This window comes from Benincasa hispida, chromosome 2 (genome assembly GCF_009727055.1).
Source record: "Benincasa hispida cultivar B227 chromosome 2, ASM972705v1, whole genome shotgun sequence".
Classification (NCBI taxonomy): domain Eukaryota; kingdom Viridiplantae; phylum Streptophyta; class Magnoliopsida; order Cucurbitales; family Cucurbitaceae; genus Benincasa; species Benincasa hispida.
The window spans coordinates 12499656-12516869 of NC_052350.1; the positions used below are offsets into that span (position 1 = coordinate 12499656).

A 17214-nucleotide genomic window follows, 5' to 3' on the forward strand; every position below is an offset into this window, starting at 1 on the left:
ACAATCGTTCACACAGTTCATATGCGACGCTCTTAAAAACATCTTCAATGCCTGTATGCAAAAAGAGGCATCTGTTAGAGAACATGTTCTTAACATGATGGTCCACTTCAATATAGCGGAGATGAATGGGTCAGTCATTGATGAGGCTAGTTAGATTAGCTTCATCCTAGAATCTTTATCTGAAAGATTCCTGCAGTTCCGTAGTAATGCTATTATGAACATGATTGACTACAATCTGACCATCTTGCTTAATGAGCTACAAACTTTTCAATCCTTGATGAATAGCAAGGAGCAAAAGAGAGAGGCAAATGTTGCCTCATCCTTTAAAAAGTTGTATAGAGGATCGCCATCTGGAACTAAATCTGTGCCTTTTTCCTTAGGCACCAAAAGTGGAAGAAGAAGAAAGGTAGAAAGGGGAAACCTAACTCACCAGTTGCTACCTAAAAGGGCAAGAAGACCAAGGCTGCAAAGGGAATCTATTCCCATTGCAACCATGAAAAATACTGAAAGATGAATTTTCTCGAATACTTGGTAGAAAAGAAGAAGGCCAAGCAAGATAAATATGATTTACTTGTATTGGAGACTTGTTTAGTGGAGAATGATGATTCTGCCTAGATAATTGATTCAGGCGCCACTAACCATGTTTGTTCTTCATTTCAGCGAATCAGTTCTTGGCGGCAACTGAAGGCTGGGTAAATGACGATGCGTGTTAGAACTGGATACGTCGTCTCAGCTGTTAAATGGGAGGACTTCGATGCAGTAACTCAAAATAAAAGACTTAAAATTTCTCCTAAAGAAAATGCTCGTCTTTGGCACCTAAGGTTATGACACATTAATCTCAATATGATTGGAAGATTGGTTAAGAATGGACTTTTAAGCGAGTTAGAAGAAAATTCTTTGCCTGTGTGTGAGTCATGTCTTGAAGGCAAAATGACTAAAAGATATTTTACTGGAAAAGGTCATAGGGCCAAAGAGCCCTTGGAACTTGTACATTTATGTTGGGAATGTCCTAAAACTCGCAATTTGTAAACATTAAGCATATTTATTCACAATAAAGTTATTATTGAAATTTCTATCAATAAAGGTGTTATTGTATTATACTCTTTTATAAATCCAATAAACTAACCCATGACTATAATATAAATACTTAAACTTTATGCAGAGACATAAAAGAGAATCAAGTTTTAGTATATAGTCAAAAAGTTCCATAAATATATGGATAGGGTTGGGTACCTTATCTTGGGGACACTATTGATGCGGACCTCTTTGTATATTGATACAAATGATGTGATCCCAAAACTGTTCATGTAGAGACATGCGATTGGGGATATCTTATGCAAAAGATATTTGTATAAGATCATACCATGAAATAGTCACTTTTCTTTATAACGACCATTTACCATTAAAGCTGACTATTTCAATTCGATGTCATAAAGTAACTTGATCTTAACCCTGAGCTAACTATGAACTCCTATTTATACGAGATTATCCTTTAATTTGCATAGGTGAGAGTGGTTCAATATCACCGCTCAATAAGTCTCCTATTTTAGGGTTAAGATCGGATAAATAGTTGGGGACATAGTCTTGCAAGAAGGAATTCACTCCTACCTATCTTAGGTGCATACAGGTTTTTCCCTTAAGTACTAACTCCCGGTCTTGAACAAAGGGGCCCCGCCCTTTCATGGCAGAGAGGGATTTGGTTTATTAGTTGGATCACAAATAAATTATTCAATAGAGGATCAGTGGAGACTTAAGGAGCAAGATGTATTACAGGGGTAAAATGGTAATTTTGACCTAGCTGTAAATACGAAAGACCTGGGAAGGATTAACTTACTGATTATGGTTAAATCAAATGGACAGAAATATATCTATAGTGAGGATAGTACAACTACTGAACTATAGTGATATGTCTCGGTAGTTAACGAATAGTGATTAATTCGGTTTAAAGAGATTAGCCAGTTAATCTCAAATCGTTGGAGCTCATGATCTATAGGTCCTTAGGTCCCTCTACTAGCTCATGAAAGGATTAAACCTTAGAATAGCGTGTTGAGAGAATTTTGAATATTCAAACTCAGTTTAAGGTTTGGATTATTATTGATATAATCGATGTTTAATTAACGAATTAAACATTACGGTTTTAGTGAGTTGAGAATATTTAAATATGATTTAAATTTTTTATGAGGCTAATATTAAATTAATTTTATTACATTGGTTTAATTATTTTTAAAAATTAATTTATTAAAATTTTTGATTTTTTGAAATTCAAAATTATGAAATTAATTGGATTAAAATTTGATTTATGATTTTTAAAATTATAAAAAAAATTTAATTAAAATTGGTTTTGAAAATCAGAATTTACTTTTAAAAATTTAATCAATTTTATGAAAAACAAAATGGATAATGGGTTTATCCCACTTTTTCTATTGAAGACCACATCATGCCACTAATATGGAAATGGAAAATGAAATGGCTTCTTCTTGTTTCATCCATATGCATGATCATCTTCTATTTATTGAAGTTATTGAACTATTTTTTCTTTATGAAACTAAAACTCTGAGATTCACAAAAGCTAAAAAATTGTTTCTGCCTTTCTTCAAACTCTCCAAAAATCACCTCAAATTCTCCTTAATTTGAAAACCACACTTCAATCTAAGGCCTGAGGATAGTAGAGAAAGCTTTGGTGGTGATCTACTACTGAGATTAGAGAAGAAATTGGAGAAGAATCAAGCAATTTGGTGGAAACTACGGAGGTTATATTCTATAAACCCTATTTCTGTTTTTTAATGAACATGCATGCTTTCCTTCAAAATTGATGTAATTAGAGTACTATCCTTAATTGCTTACATATGTTGAATGCCAACTCCATCAATTCAGACCTTTGTGGTCTAATGAATGTTAAAGCAAGAGAAGAGTTTGAATATTTCATCATTTTTATTAATGATTATTCAAGATATAGGTATGTTTATTTAATGCAACAGTAGTTTGAAGCTTTTGAAAAGTTCAAAGAGTTTAAGGCTGAAGTTGAAAATGTATTAAATAAAATAATTAAAACATTCCGATCTAATCGAGGTAGAGAGTTTTTTTATCTTACATTCCAGAACTATTTGATAGAATATAGAATAGTATCTCAACTCTTAGCACCTGGTACTCCTTAGCATAATGGTGTATCAAAATGGAGAAATCGGACCCTATTAAACATGGTTTGATCTATAATGAGTTATGACTCCTTATCTGGCTCGTTTTGGGGTTTTGCAGTACGAACTGCAACTTATATTTTGAACTGTGTTCCATCTAAAAGTGTTACGAAAACATCTTTCGAATTATGGAATGGTCGTAAATGTAGTTTACGCCATCTCAGGATCTAGGGTTGCTTAGCATATGTGCTTAAGAAAAATCCTAAGAAACTGGAACCTTGTTCAAAATCGTATCTATTTATAGGCTACCTTAAAGGAACGAGAGGTGGTTACTTCTACAATCCTAAAGAAAATAAAGTGTTTGTATTGACGAATTCTACATTTTTAGAATAGAACCACATAAAGGAGCATAAACCCCTTAGTAAAATTGTGTTGAATGAACTTTCCAAAGAAACTACTGAACCTTCAACAAGAGTTGTTGAATAATCCAACATCTCATCAGGAATTGTTGAAGTTAGTTCATCTAGTATGTCACATCCACCACAAGTGTAAGGGAGCCTCGACGTAGTGGGAGGGTTGCGAACCTACTTATTCGTTATATGAGTTTAACAGAAATCCTAACTATGGTAGCTGATGGAGATGTTGAAGATCGATTGTCTTACAAGAAGACAATAGAGGATGTTGATAAAGATGAGTGGATCAAAGTTATGGATCTCGAAATGGAGATACTTTATTTATGTTTGGGACCTTGTAGATCAACCTGATGGGGTTAAACCTATAGGTTTCAGATGGATCTACAAGAGAAAATAGGATGCTAATAGGAAGGTGCAAACCTTCAAGGCTAGGCTTATAACAAAGGTTATACCTAAGTTGAGGGAGTCAACTATGAAGGGACTTTCTCACCTGTTGTCATGCTGAAGTCTATCTGAAACCTCCTGTTCATTGCCTCATATTATGACCATGAGATTTGGCAAATAGACTTAAGACTACTTTTCTGAATCGTAATCATAAGGAGACCATTTATATGGAGTAGTCTGAAGGATTCATAACCCAAGGTTAAGAGAAAAAGGTTTGCAAGCTTATCGGTCCATCTATGGATTGAAGCAAGCTTCTCGATCTTGGAATATAAGATATGATATTATGATCAGATCTTATGGCTTTGATCAGAATGTTGGTAAGCCTTGTGTTTACAAGAGAATCATCAACCGTTCAGTAGCTTTTCTAGTGTTGTATGTAGACGATATCCTACTCATTGGGAATGATGTAGGCCTATTGACTGAAATTAAGAATTGGCTTGCGACCCAATTCCAAATGAAAGATTTGAGAGATACGTAGTTTGTTCTGGGCATCGAAAGAACAAAACACTAGCCCTATCTCATGCATCATACATTGACAAGATGGTTGTCAAGTTTTCGATGTAGAACTCCAAAAGGGGTTTAATCCCTTTCAGACATGGAGTTATATTGTCTAAGGAACAGTGTCCTAGGACACCTCAAGAGATTAAGGAAATGAGATGAATCTTCTATGCATCGGTTGTTGGCAGCTTGATGTATGTGATGTTATGTACTAGACCTGACATCTGCTATGCGGTGGTGATAGTCAGTAAATATTAGTCTAATCCAAGATTTGATCATTGGACCGTCGTCAAGAACATCCTCAAGTATATACGGAGAACGAGGGATTACATGCCCGTGTATGGTTCTAAGGATCTAATCCTTATAGGATACACAAACTTTGATTTCCAAACTAATAAGGCTTCTAAAAAATCTACATCAGGATCAGTGTTTACTCTTAATAGAAGAGCACCAAACAGGGGCACATTGTTGACTCCACTATGAAGGCTGAGTACGTGGCGGCTTGTAAAGCTGCTGAGGAAGCTGTGTGACTCAATAAATTCTTAATTGATCTGGAAGTGGTTCTAGACATGTCAAAGCCTATCACCCTTTATTGTGATAATAGTGGTGCTATGGCTAATTTTCGAGAGCCTCGGAGTCACAAGCGCGGGAAGCATATAGAACGAAAGTATCATCTCATATGAGAAATTGTGCATTGAAGGGACGTGATCGTCACACAGATTGCTTCAAAGCACAACATTGCGATCGATTTACAAAGGCCCACATGACTAAGTTGTTTGACGGTCATCTGCAGAGTATGGGTCTACGGGACAAGCCACATCTAGTCTAGGACAAGTAGGAGATTTTGTACTAGGCATGTGTTATGCCCTAGTTTATTGCTTTGTGTACTTGTATAATAGTGTGACTTTTATATTGTGCACCCCACTAGCTTTAGGTCAAGTGGGAGATTGTTGAGGTTGATGCCCTAAATCTCGTAGAGTCTTGTAATTTATAATTGTAATGTACAAACAATTTATTTATTTGATAAAATATGAGATGTTTTAATCGACATTTAGTAGCATTAATCTACAAAACAATAAGTTAACATCCAAGATTATCATTTGTAGCTTAAACATGTATGTAGAGACATACAGGTGGATAATGTTTAAGTGATAACTTAAATGATCTGAAGTAGATGGATAAGGTTGGTTACCTTATCCTAGTGACACTACGAATACGACCCACTTTGTAAATGTTATAATTGTTATAAAGTGCTACAGATGATCTGATCCTAATCATTTATGTGGAGACATGTGAGGGGGGGTATTCTATACAAAGGAGTTTGTATAAGACTAGACCACGAAATGACTAGTCTCATTATATAACGTCGTTCATAATAGAGACTTACATTTTACTAAGATGACCATAGATGACATGACCTAAATTTTGAGTGAGTTGTGAACTCTTACCTATGAAGATGGTCCTTTGATTTGTATGAGTGAGAATGGCCAGACCGCCAACTCAACAAGCCTATAATTTTGGGGATTCGTCTGATTAGGATGTTGGGAACACAAATACACAAGACGAAGTTCATTCCTTCCCTAACGTCGGGGTAAGTAGATAAATTACTCCCTTAAGGGCTAATTTCGGGACTTGAACAATGTGGCGTCATACACTCTCTTGGCCTAAGAGAGGTTTGGTCATAATTGGACTATGATATATTGTTCACTAGTACTTAAGAAGTTAAATGAAACTATAGGGGCAAAATAGTAATTTTGGCCCAGTTGTACTTACAAGCAATTTATGAAGGGTCATCGCATTGTTGACTGACTGTATCCAGTGGACACAAAAAGATATCTGTAGTGTGAAGAGTGTAGCTGTTGGTCATTAGTGGAATGCCCGACAGTTAATGGATGTTAAATAATTTAATTAAAAGAGTTTAATTAATTATTCAAGTACCATTGGAGCTTCAAGCTACAGGTCCATTGTTGGGTTTTATGTCCTAAAACTCGTGGTTTTGTAAATATTAGAACTTATTCTGAGAATTCAACTAAGTTGTTGATTGAATATATTTTTTTTTTTTTTTTTTAGAAATCCAATAAACCTAAGTCCCTTGACTATTATATGAGTACTTAAACTTTATGTGGAGACATACAAGTGGATCGGGTTCGAGTAAATAGTCAAAATGATCTATAGTATATGAATAAGGTTGGGTACCTTATTCTGGTAACACTATTGGATGCGGCCTACTCTGTAGTTGTTACAAAGTGTTGTAAAGTGCTACATACGAAGTGATCCTAATTCTGCACATTGAGACATGAGAAGTGGGGGTGTCCTGTGCAAATGAGTTTTGTACAAGATCGTACCACGAAATCTGTCACTCTTACTTTATAACACTATTTACTATTTAAGACTGACTATTTCAAAGCGATGACATAGGTAACTTACCTTAATCCTGAGCTAACTATGAACTCCTATTTGTTCGGGATTATCCTTTGATCTGCAAACAGTGAGAGTAGACTAATTTCCTCTGCTCAATAAGCTTACCATTTTGGGGATAAGACCGGATAAATAGTTAGGAACATAGGGTGCAAGAGAGAATTCACTCCTACTTGATTAGGGTTACTAGAGAAGTTGTTCCCTTCAAGTGCTGATTCTGGGTTTTGAACAAGAGGCCTCACCCTCTCATTGGCCTGAGAGGGATTCGATTTGTTGATTGGATCTCAAATCAATTGTTCATTAGGGGATTAGTAGAACTTAAGGAACAAAAGGTAATTTCGGGGGTAAAACAGAAATTCGACCCAGCCGTTATTACGAACAACTTGTGAATGGTTAACTTACTAATCATGGTTATATCGAGTGGACATAATATGTCTACAATAAGGAGAATTCAACTATGAGCTTTAGTGGGATCACCCATTAGTTAACAAATGGGGGTTAGATCGGTCTAATGAGTTTGGTCGATTAATCTCGGATCGTTGGAACCCATGATCTATAGGTCTGCGAGGTCCCCTTACTAGCTCGTAAATGGGTAAGCTTTAAGGTAGCTTGAGAAATTAATTTGAAACGTTCAAATTAACGGAACAAGAGAATAAATATTTAAATATGATTTAAATATATAAAGATGATTATTGTGCAAAAATTAATTTAATATTTGATATTAAATTAATTTATAAAATTAATCTAAGAAAACCAATTTTTGAATTAAAAGGATTTAAAATTCATTTTATGTTTTAAAAAGAAAATGGATAAACAATTTGCATGGTTGCACAAAATGGAAAATGGATTTTCTCTATTACCATCATCTTTAGGCTCACATAAAAACTATTATCTTCTCTACTTTGATTCTCCAAGCATGAGCTGCAAGCATGCACTCCATCACTTTGCATGTTCATCTAAATATATAAAGAAGATTGGAAAGGGGAATACATAATTTTGAGAGAAAAATTACGATGAAGAAGAAACTGTCTTCTTTAATTTGTTGTTGTGAGATTTCCTTGTTTCTTCACATCTTCAAGTTGTTCTTGAGTCCCATAACTCTACCTAAAGTGGGAAGGCTTTGAGGTGGTTCACGTTGATATCAAGTGAAGACAACAGCTGAACAGACATTTTCTTGGAGAGTTCATCAAAGGTATGTTCTGAAAACCCATTTTTTATGAAGTGCATGCTTTAGTTTTTGTCAAAATTAGTGAATTAGAATACTTATGGATCGTTGATACTTCCGCTGCATGTTGTTTAACTCTTACATCTATGAGGTTCCCTCTGTAGCTCAAAAGAGATTCATGACTATCAATTTTGGATTAATTTAAATGGTTCAAATTAGTTAAGATAATTAATTATATGTGATATAATTAATTTAATTTAATTATATATGATATAATTAATATAATATATTTGATACACTACAATATAAAGTTTATTTGAGAGAAATAAATAGTTGAATATGATTCAAATATTAATTATGTAAATTGGATTCATATAATTAAATTTAATATATATGAGATTTATATTAAATATCATACATTGTTGAGAGAAATCAAAACTATAGGCTATATTGTATTTGATACAATATAAACTATAGGTTATGTGTTATATTTTTATATGATCGTGAGGAGTTGGTTTGAGTTTTGACATCTTCATCTTCTTCATAGAAGATTGAAGAAAAAGAGAACTCTCTGTAATTTCCCAAGATTCTTCTTCTCCTCCTCTCAATTTCATTCCCTCTTCCAAAACTAAGAGCTCACTCAACTCCTTAAATATTTGTATCCCTACAGAGAATACAAAGGAAAATATTTTAGTGGTGGTTAGATTGGTTGAAGGGAATGTGTCTATTCGTGACAGATCCGAAGAAGGGGTTTTTTCGTGAAGAAAGGTTATCTTAGTTTTGTGTTCTGTAAAAATCAAAAAATTAAAACGATCCACGTTTCTGCTCAGAGCCTTCACAGGTTCCTTTAGGTACATTCGTTGGTGAATAGGTGGTTCTTATTGACATAACGTTTTGTATTATATAAAAGGATTCTCTAGCCAAAGTGTGAGACGATATCCTAGACTGTTTAGGACTACGAGACATGTCTCTAGTGTGCTATGGGAAGTGGAAAAGCATGTAGGGTATAGTGTATGCCCTATGATACATGTCGCATCGGCTCATATTTTTCCTGCTTTAGTGCAAGTGAGAGATTGTTTGGGTGTGTGCTCTAAAGCCTCGTAGTTTTATGTTAGTTGAATCAATGGTTGATTAATTTTATATTACATGTGCAATAATCCATTAACCTAAGATTCAAGGTTATCTGATGTAACTTAAACATGTATGTAGAGACATACAGGTAGATCGTGTTTACGTGATAACCTAAATGGTATGTAGTATATGGATAAAATTGGGTGCCTTATATTGGTAAACTACTGATACAATCCGCTTTGTAGTTGTTACAATTGTTGTAATATACTACGAATGACCTGATCCTGATCATTCTTGTGGAAACATGTGAGCGGGAGTATCTTATATAAAAGAGTTTGTATAAAGACTGAACCACGAAATGTTAAGCCTCTATTTATAACGTTGTTGCTAGAAAGCACTTACATTTAACCAGGATAACCATATGTGACTTGACCTTAATCCTAAGTGAGTTGTGAAATCCTGTCTTTGAGGACGACCTTTTGAGTTGTATCGGTGAGAGTGGCCAGATTCGTCGACTTAATAAGCCTACCATTTTGGGGATTTGTCTGATTGGAGAGCTGGGAACACAGCAACGCAAGAAGGAATTCACTCCTTCCCTATATTTAGGGTAGGAAGATAAAATGCTCTCTTAAAGGTTGATTCCAGGACTTTAACAATGAGACGCCTCACCATCTCCTAGCTTGAGAGGGGTTTGGTCATATTTGGATGATGGCTAATTGTTCATTAGAGAGATCAGTGATACTTAAGGAGTTAGATGTAATTATAGGGGTAAAACGGTTATTTGACCTAGCTGTACTTATGAGCAATTTGTGAAAGGTCAACACAATGTTGATTGGTTATATCCAATGGACATAGAAATATATCTATAGTGTAAAGAGTTTAGCTGTCGATCTTTAGTAGAGTGACCGCAATTAACGAATGTTGATTAATTTGATTAAAAGAGTTTAATCAATTAGTCTCGTATCATTGGAGTTTTAATCTATAGGTCCATAAGATCCCCTCGTTAGATTAATGAGGACGGGTGGGAATCAAATTAATTTTGATTTAATTTTAATTGTTTAAATTAATTAAAGAAAATTAATTGTATAAGATATAGTTAAATAATATATATTGATACATTATATAATATAATATATGTTGATACATTATATAATCTTATGAGAGAAATAAATATTTGAATATGATTCAAATATTAATTATATGAATATGATTAATATAAAAACTATATGTTATAATGTGAATATGATTCATATTAAATTTATATAGTTTTATAAGAGAAATAAATATTTGAATATGATTCAAATATTAATTATATGAATACGATTTAAATATTAATTATATGAGTATGATTCATATAGGAGTTATATGTCAAAATTAATTTGAATGTGATTCATATTAAATTTATATATTTTATTCAAATGTGTTATAATTTGAATATGATTCAATTATTATTTATATGAATGTGATTCATATATTATAGGTTAAAATTAATATGAATATTATTCATATTAATAACTTAGGTTATTTGAGAGAATAATAAACTATAGTTTATATTATATGTGATATAATATTAACTATAGGTGATATAACATATACTATAAATATATATATTAAAGTAGTTAATATATATATTAAATTCAAAATTTGAATTTGAATTTAATTCTTTCATATTTAGTTAAATAAAGGGGAGGGAACTATAACTCTCTCATCCTTTAATCTCTCATTCTCTCATGTAACAAAAAAAAAAAAGGGCAGAGAGATAAAATGTTCTCTCTTGTGGTTTCTTTCTACTCTCTGTGTTTTTGCAGAAGAGTTTTTGGGCACATAATTTTTCTCTCAATCGTCTCCTTCCCTCCAAAATTGAGTGCAAGCCCACACCTCTGCACGATTCTCGTCCCTGAGAATAACGAAAAAGACCCCATGGTGGTGTCCAGTTGCATTGTTCATGAGATCGGGAGAAAACAACGAGATTTGGAGAGGAACGTGAAGAATTGGTCTTCAACGAGTATATGATTGCTTAATCATTCTTCTCCATTTTCACAATAGTAGCATGCTTGAATTAATAATGTTTATCAATGGTTTTCGTTACTCTATATTTTATATGTTCTATAAAATGAATTTAATGACCGATGCATTCAATTGCTTCTGCTATGGGAAATTCCAATCCCTTCATGACCTTCCCATTCCAAATTAGGATTTTTTTTTTTATTTTCTTGGATTTGATTATTTAAAGAGAATTACGTTGTCCATTTAGGTTAGCTGTATTTTGTTTTCTTGAGCAAGACGATTATTGTTTGATGGTCGAATTGTTCTACATTGTGTTCTTGCTCGTTGCTCACTATTCCGCTATTCAAGTTCTACATCCGTTGAAGTGCAACATGCTGAAGTTAATCACGATTTTAGGGGGAGCCTAAGTCGTTGCTGTTGAGAAGGGATTCTCAGTCTTAGGGAGAGCCTAAGACTCAGTTGTAAAGAAGAAATTTTCCATCTTAAGGGGATCCTAAGAGTCATCAATGAAGGGAGTTCACCGACTTGAACGAAAGATAACAAAGTTAAGAGGAGTCTCACACATGGTCGGAAGCCAAAGTGTTCAACATTAATATTATTAAACTTAGGGGGAGCCTAAGCACATTTGAGAGGGAGTCTCACATAAAGAGGGAGTTTAGGTGATCAGTGAGTTGAGCTCTACGTGAATCACTATAACAGTTATATATTGCAGATAAGTATTACATTTTAATTGTTTGACTCTTTAATATTAGTGGATTATTCTTTCTGGGCACACTACCCTCTAGACATAGGCATAGTATCGCCGAACTGTGTTATCAACTTCTATGTGCCTTTACTTGTTTACCTATTGTTAATATTTTTGTTGTTATAGTGTTTTTTAGTGCTTTTCATTTAACATCTATATATCGAGTGACGAGCCATCCTTTCAAATTTTCATACCTTTTGAATAAAAAGAAAAAAAAAATGTTTATTTTAGAGAAATTTTCACAGGTAAAAAAAATGTCAATCTATTTACAGAAATAGCAAGAAAAAATATTGATAGATACTGATAGACTTCTATCAGCCTTTATCAATTATAGACTTCTATCAGTTTGATAGATACTGATAAATTTTTATCAGCTTCTACCAGTGATAGACTTGTATTAGTTTCTATAACGGATAGAAGTCTATCAACGTCTATCTTAAGAAAATAAAAGTAAAATGCGAAAGGATAGATAAAGTATTGAGGCTGTGGTCATCTGAAGCTCAGTCGCCGCTGTCGTTGTCGTCGAAGTGTCCACCTCCATTGGGTGTGCCATTGTCTGAAGCTCCATGCTCGCCATTTGCCATTCGTCACAATCCTCATTCACTCGGGAGAATTGCGCACAAGGGAGTGGGAAAAGGAATCACTACACATTCACTTTTAGGTTTTTTATTTTAAACTACAGCGTAATTTGGACTTTTCATATACTTATTTGTCCCAAAACTCATTATTTTGAAAAAGCATCTCAAAAATCTTTACCCAAAAAAAAAAATAAATCCTATCTTTTCCAATTTTCCTTTTTTAAGTATGTTAACATTTATAATTCTCTCCTCATACCATGTTGAATAACCATTTTATTTTTTGTTATTAAAAATTAAGTTTATAATCAATATTGTTTCTATCTATAGCTTTATTGTTGTATTACCCTACCTTTAAACATGTTTTAAAAACTCAATGCAAAATTTTAAAAACTAAAAAACTGTAACTTTTAAAAAAATTGTTTTTTTTTTTTTAAGAATTCAAATGTGTTTTAAGGAAGGTGAAAATTTTATCAAAAAAAAAAAAAAAGAGTGCAAAAATAAGTAAAAATTTCAAAAACAAAAAACGAAATGATTATAAAAGAGGGTCATAATAATTATTGTTCGTATCAAGTTTCTTCAATGCTTTATAAACATTTGTTGAATTAACTAGAACATCTTCCATTTGACAAATGAAAATACATATTCTAATGAAATTTCAAAATAACTTACGTTTTCATTTTATTAAAATATAACATGAGGGTATATTTTTCTTGAAAAAAAAAAGAAGAAGAAGAAGAAGAAGAAGAAACAATGGTAAAATGAATAAAATAGCCGATTAGCCAGTTAGAGGCAAACTTAATATTTTGTTTTTTAAACCAAATTTTTATCAAATTTATTCACTAATTTTAACCAATAAAAAAAAAGTAACTTTCACTCATTCATTTCAAAAAAAAAAAAAAAAAAAAAAATCTTCACAGATATGCACCCCACCTTGATCTTTTATATGACTTAGGTCTCTAGAGTCACTATATATAAGATGTCAAAATAAAAATTAAAAGAAAAAAAATCATTAAACTACAACTGAGTTCTTTCTTAAGATGAATCTAACCAACTCATGAATAGATAATCTTGGAGTCTCACAAACTTCACTCAATCCTAAACAAAATTTGAATTGGATGGTTTTTTAGGAAAAAATGGGGAGATGATGATCAATTGAGTAAACAAGTTGATTTAGCCAACTTATGTGAATATAACATTCTAAGTCTCTATTGGAAAGTTAAATGAGTATGAGGCTCCATCTCAAAACCGATTAGCAATGAAAGGAGTAACTCATCTATCTTATAAAGAGTGTGAGTCCTCTTAATTTTTTTCAAGGTGTGATTCTTAACAATGGAGATGCATGCTAATAGATAATTAAGTAAGGTTGTTAGCTTCATCATTTGGGTGCTATGATTCTGATTGGATACTTCTAAAAATGACACATTTCATTTCTCTTTTAAGTTTCATTAGTTATTATTATTGATGATGTTTTAAATGAAAGTCCATAGAAGGTAAAAGAAATATATTTTCGAAATTAAACATATACATTTTTAGTTTAAAAGAAATACCGTTATCAAGTAATTTTTTTAGTACAAGAATGGTAGAGACGAGGGATCAAAATTTCGACGCGTTTAATTGTGTTAAAAAGAATGATTAAATTAGTAGATGCATGTAATTGAGCAGAATAATATAAGACAGAGTGATGAAGTAGTTGTTTGTAGCAATAATAAGATTTGAAAGAAGTTTGGAATTGAAGGGAATAAAGAAGGAGAAATATGAGAATAATAGTGAATTAATTAGAAGGGGGGAAAAGGATTTGAAGTTGTAGTGGTTGGGGAGGTGAAGTCGGTGAAGGCGGCGGAAGTGGAAGAGGATGAGGCGGTGGAGGAGAGGGAATCATCGTCGTCGGAGAGGGCGGTGATGGTGCAGTGGCGGTGGTCCAGATCCTGATGCTGATGGTTTGTGGAAGAAATAGAGTAATGGAGGGGGCGGTGAGTAAGGTGATGGTGATTGAATAATTTGTTGCAGAAGATGCGGCAAAGAACCCAGTTGTTATTCACCAAATTGGTAGCAGCAGCGGAATAATGTGATGAATGTGGTCGGAGTTGGAGACGATATTGATGCATAACCCACCCCGTCTTCTTGGTGTTGCTGTAAAAATCAAGAGTCTTCTTCATTCCCACCAATCGAACTCCAATATCACTGCTTAATATTTCCTTCTCCCACCCTCTCGCCTTCCAGTAACCACTCCGACTCCATCCAACTATTCCCATATTGTTGTTGTTATTATCGACATATTCCTGTTCATCTTCCGCCGCCGCCTTCTTGCTGAACAAGTATTTCTCTTCCTCCCTATCACCACCACCAACGCCGCCGCCGCCTACAAAAACATTTCCAGAAATACCTTACTATATTAAATCATATAACACATACCAAACGATCCAAAGCATAATTAATTAAAAGAATAAATTTACCTGCAGGAATATCCCAAGGATCCAAATTCCAAACACCATTAATGTCTGGAATGATAGAAGCAGGCAAAGCAGAGGAGAACACCTTGCATTTTAGATACTCAAACACAAGCTCTTCTTCCGTTGGCTCAAACCGAAAACCAGGAGGCAATCCCCTCATCGTTCCTTTCCTAATCTAATCCTCTCTTTCCTTACTTCTTACTTCTTACTTCTTCATATATATATATATATATATATAACACATCCTGCTACGCAACAATGGGATTGGGATTGGGATTTGTGAATGAACAGATAAAAGCCGCTCTAACCAAACTTTTCTTTCTCCCTTCCATTTTTAATGACCAAAATGGTGGCCGATGGGACGCCATTCTTTTACTTTAATAATTTCCACCCATTATCTATATCTTTTTATTTTTATTTTTATTTTAACACAAACTAAATCAATTAATCTGTGAATTTTTCTCAGGTCTGTTCTGTGAGATGCTATGGAAGCTTCAATTTGGAGTAGTTAAGTTTTCTTCGCACATTGGGTTTGGTTAAGGATTTTGCAGATTTGCATGTGAGTGCGATTGGGTGTTGTAATTAAGGAAGGGGGAAGTTAATTTTGTTGAGTGGAAAGATGACACATAAAGCTCTTCCTAAGTGCGACTTTGGCAAATCAAAACAGCGGCATACTCTTCTTTCACAAACTTTGTTTTATGAATTATGCATTTTCAATCCCAAAAGTCGGGTCAGAAAGAGAGGATACACCTTCAAAGTTCTTGTTTCTTTTCTTCCCTTATCTATTTTAAATTTTCCAGGGACAAAAGCAGATTTTTTTTTTTTTTTTTTTTAAAAAAAAGGAGCCAAAAAATAAAATACTTCATTGAAAGTTTCCTATAAAAGTCAATTTTCCAATTCTGCTTTTCTTCGTGATGAAGATGTCGCCTTTTTCTTTACCAATTACTATCTACGTGTACAGTAGTACTAAGTAGTAGTAGCAGAAGACTACTTTTTAGTCTTCCAAGCTACAACACTACAACTACCACCTCTCTCTCTCCTCTCAATAGGGCCAACATTGTGCAAATATCTCTACACTATGTCCCATTCTATAAAAATAAAATAAAATACTTTAGGTAAGTGGAAAAATTAAAAGGATATTGTTATTTTAGAAACTATTTAGGAAAATATTGTTGTTTTCAAGCTATTTGTAAAAATATTGTTTTTTTTTTTTAAAAATAAGTCAAGGGTTGAAAATTCGACCTTTGAACCATCGACCTTCCTTTTATTTGTACGTCGAACTTTGAACCCTCGACCTTACCTTTCCTAACATTATTATTGAGTCGGTTTAATTATCATTCCGGAGACCTTCCTCTATCAAAAGATCGTATTTCTAAATTTCCATAAGATCCCCCTGGAATTCCTTCCAAAGCTTGTTGAATAATTTTTACGGATTCTGTCATCTCAGCAAGTCTGACTAAATAACAAGCTAATGAGTCTCTTTTTTGCCACTGAACTTCCCAATCAAATTCGAGAGTGAGAGCAAAATTTTGAGCGAGAGCGAGAGCGAAATAGTGAGATTTTGATAGAGAGCAAGAATATCGTAAAAATTTTCCTTTTTTTTTCCTTTTTAATTATTACACATTCCACCTTCTTCTTTCTAATCCCTTTTTTTTTTTTTAATTTTTCATCTTATAAAAACAATTTCTAAAAATATTTTATTATTTTATTTAAACTCTAACAAGAATAAATTAAAAAAAAATAATAACTCATAAAAATAAAAAGAATGTAAATTAAATATCTCATTTATATAAAAATAATTACACAAATCAATGTGTCCCACAAGACGTCATCGATTTCGAGCTAGTTGTCATTGTCGTCGTCGACTTCGAACTTGAGGTTGCTCGAGTTCTCTTGATGTTGCTCTGGTACCTCTGCAGGCGCTTCATAATATAAATATTCATTATGCTCTCCACGACTCCGACCATGTCCATGCAAGTATGAAGACGAAGAACCAGCCTCTGAGTCATAATGTCCTGAACCAAATACTAGCATCATCATCATCGAATTAACATAATCAGTTTGACTCTACGTCACGTCATAAGGGGCAAATCTTCCACATTATGTGTAACCTCATCAAACTCATCCTCTTCCCAAAAGGTTCTCTACGTCTAGGAGCTGGTGGAGGAACAATAGGTATATCGTACATATAATGAATTTCCCCCATATAGCTTTGGTTGTCACTACATATAGCAAGAACCTGGTTCGGATCATTCGCAACCTCACGGAGTCTACTATTGTTCGATCTCTAT

General features: G+C 33.6%; 1 protein-coding gene across 1 annotated transcript; it reads right to left on the reverse strand.

Annotated features, from left to right (window-relative positions):
* Positions 1–14046: 14046 nt before the first annotated feature.
* Positions 14047–15264, reverse strand: LOC120071614 (NAC domain-containing protein 83-like). The gene is made up of 2 exons (XM_039023962.1): positions 14927–15264; positions 14047–14832 (listed from the first exon to the last, which is right to left on the reverse strand). Exons 1-2 carry the CDS (start codon positions 15081–15083, stop codon positions 14249–14251), a joined length of 741 nt encoding a protein of 246 aa, XP_038879890.1. The 5' UTR covers positions 15084–15264; the 3' UTR covers positions 14047–14248.
* Positions 15265–17214: the final 1950 nt, after the last annotated feature.

What these genes read in the sequence shown, in the direction of transcription:
- LOC120071614 (XM_039023962.1), bottom strand. Translation starts at nt 15,083, where the DNA reads ATGAGGGGATTGCCTCCTGGTTTTCGGTTTGAGCCAACGGAAGAAGAG. An exon ending in TCCTTGGGATATTCCTGCAG is followed by an intron (nt 14,833 to 14,926) that starts GTAAATTTATTC and finishes ATGTTTTTGTAG; the next exon opens with GCGGCGGCGGCGTTGGTGGT.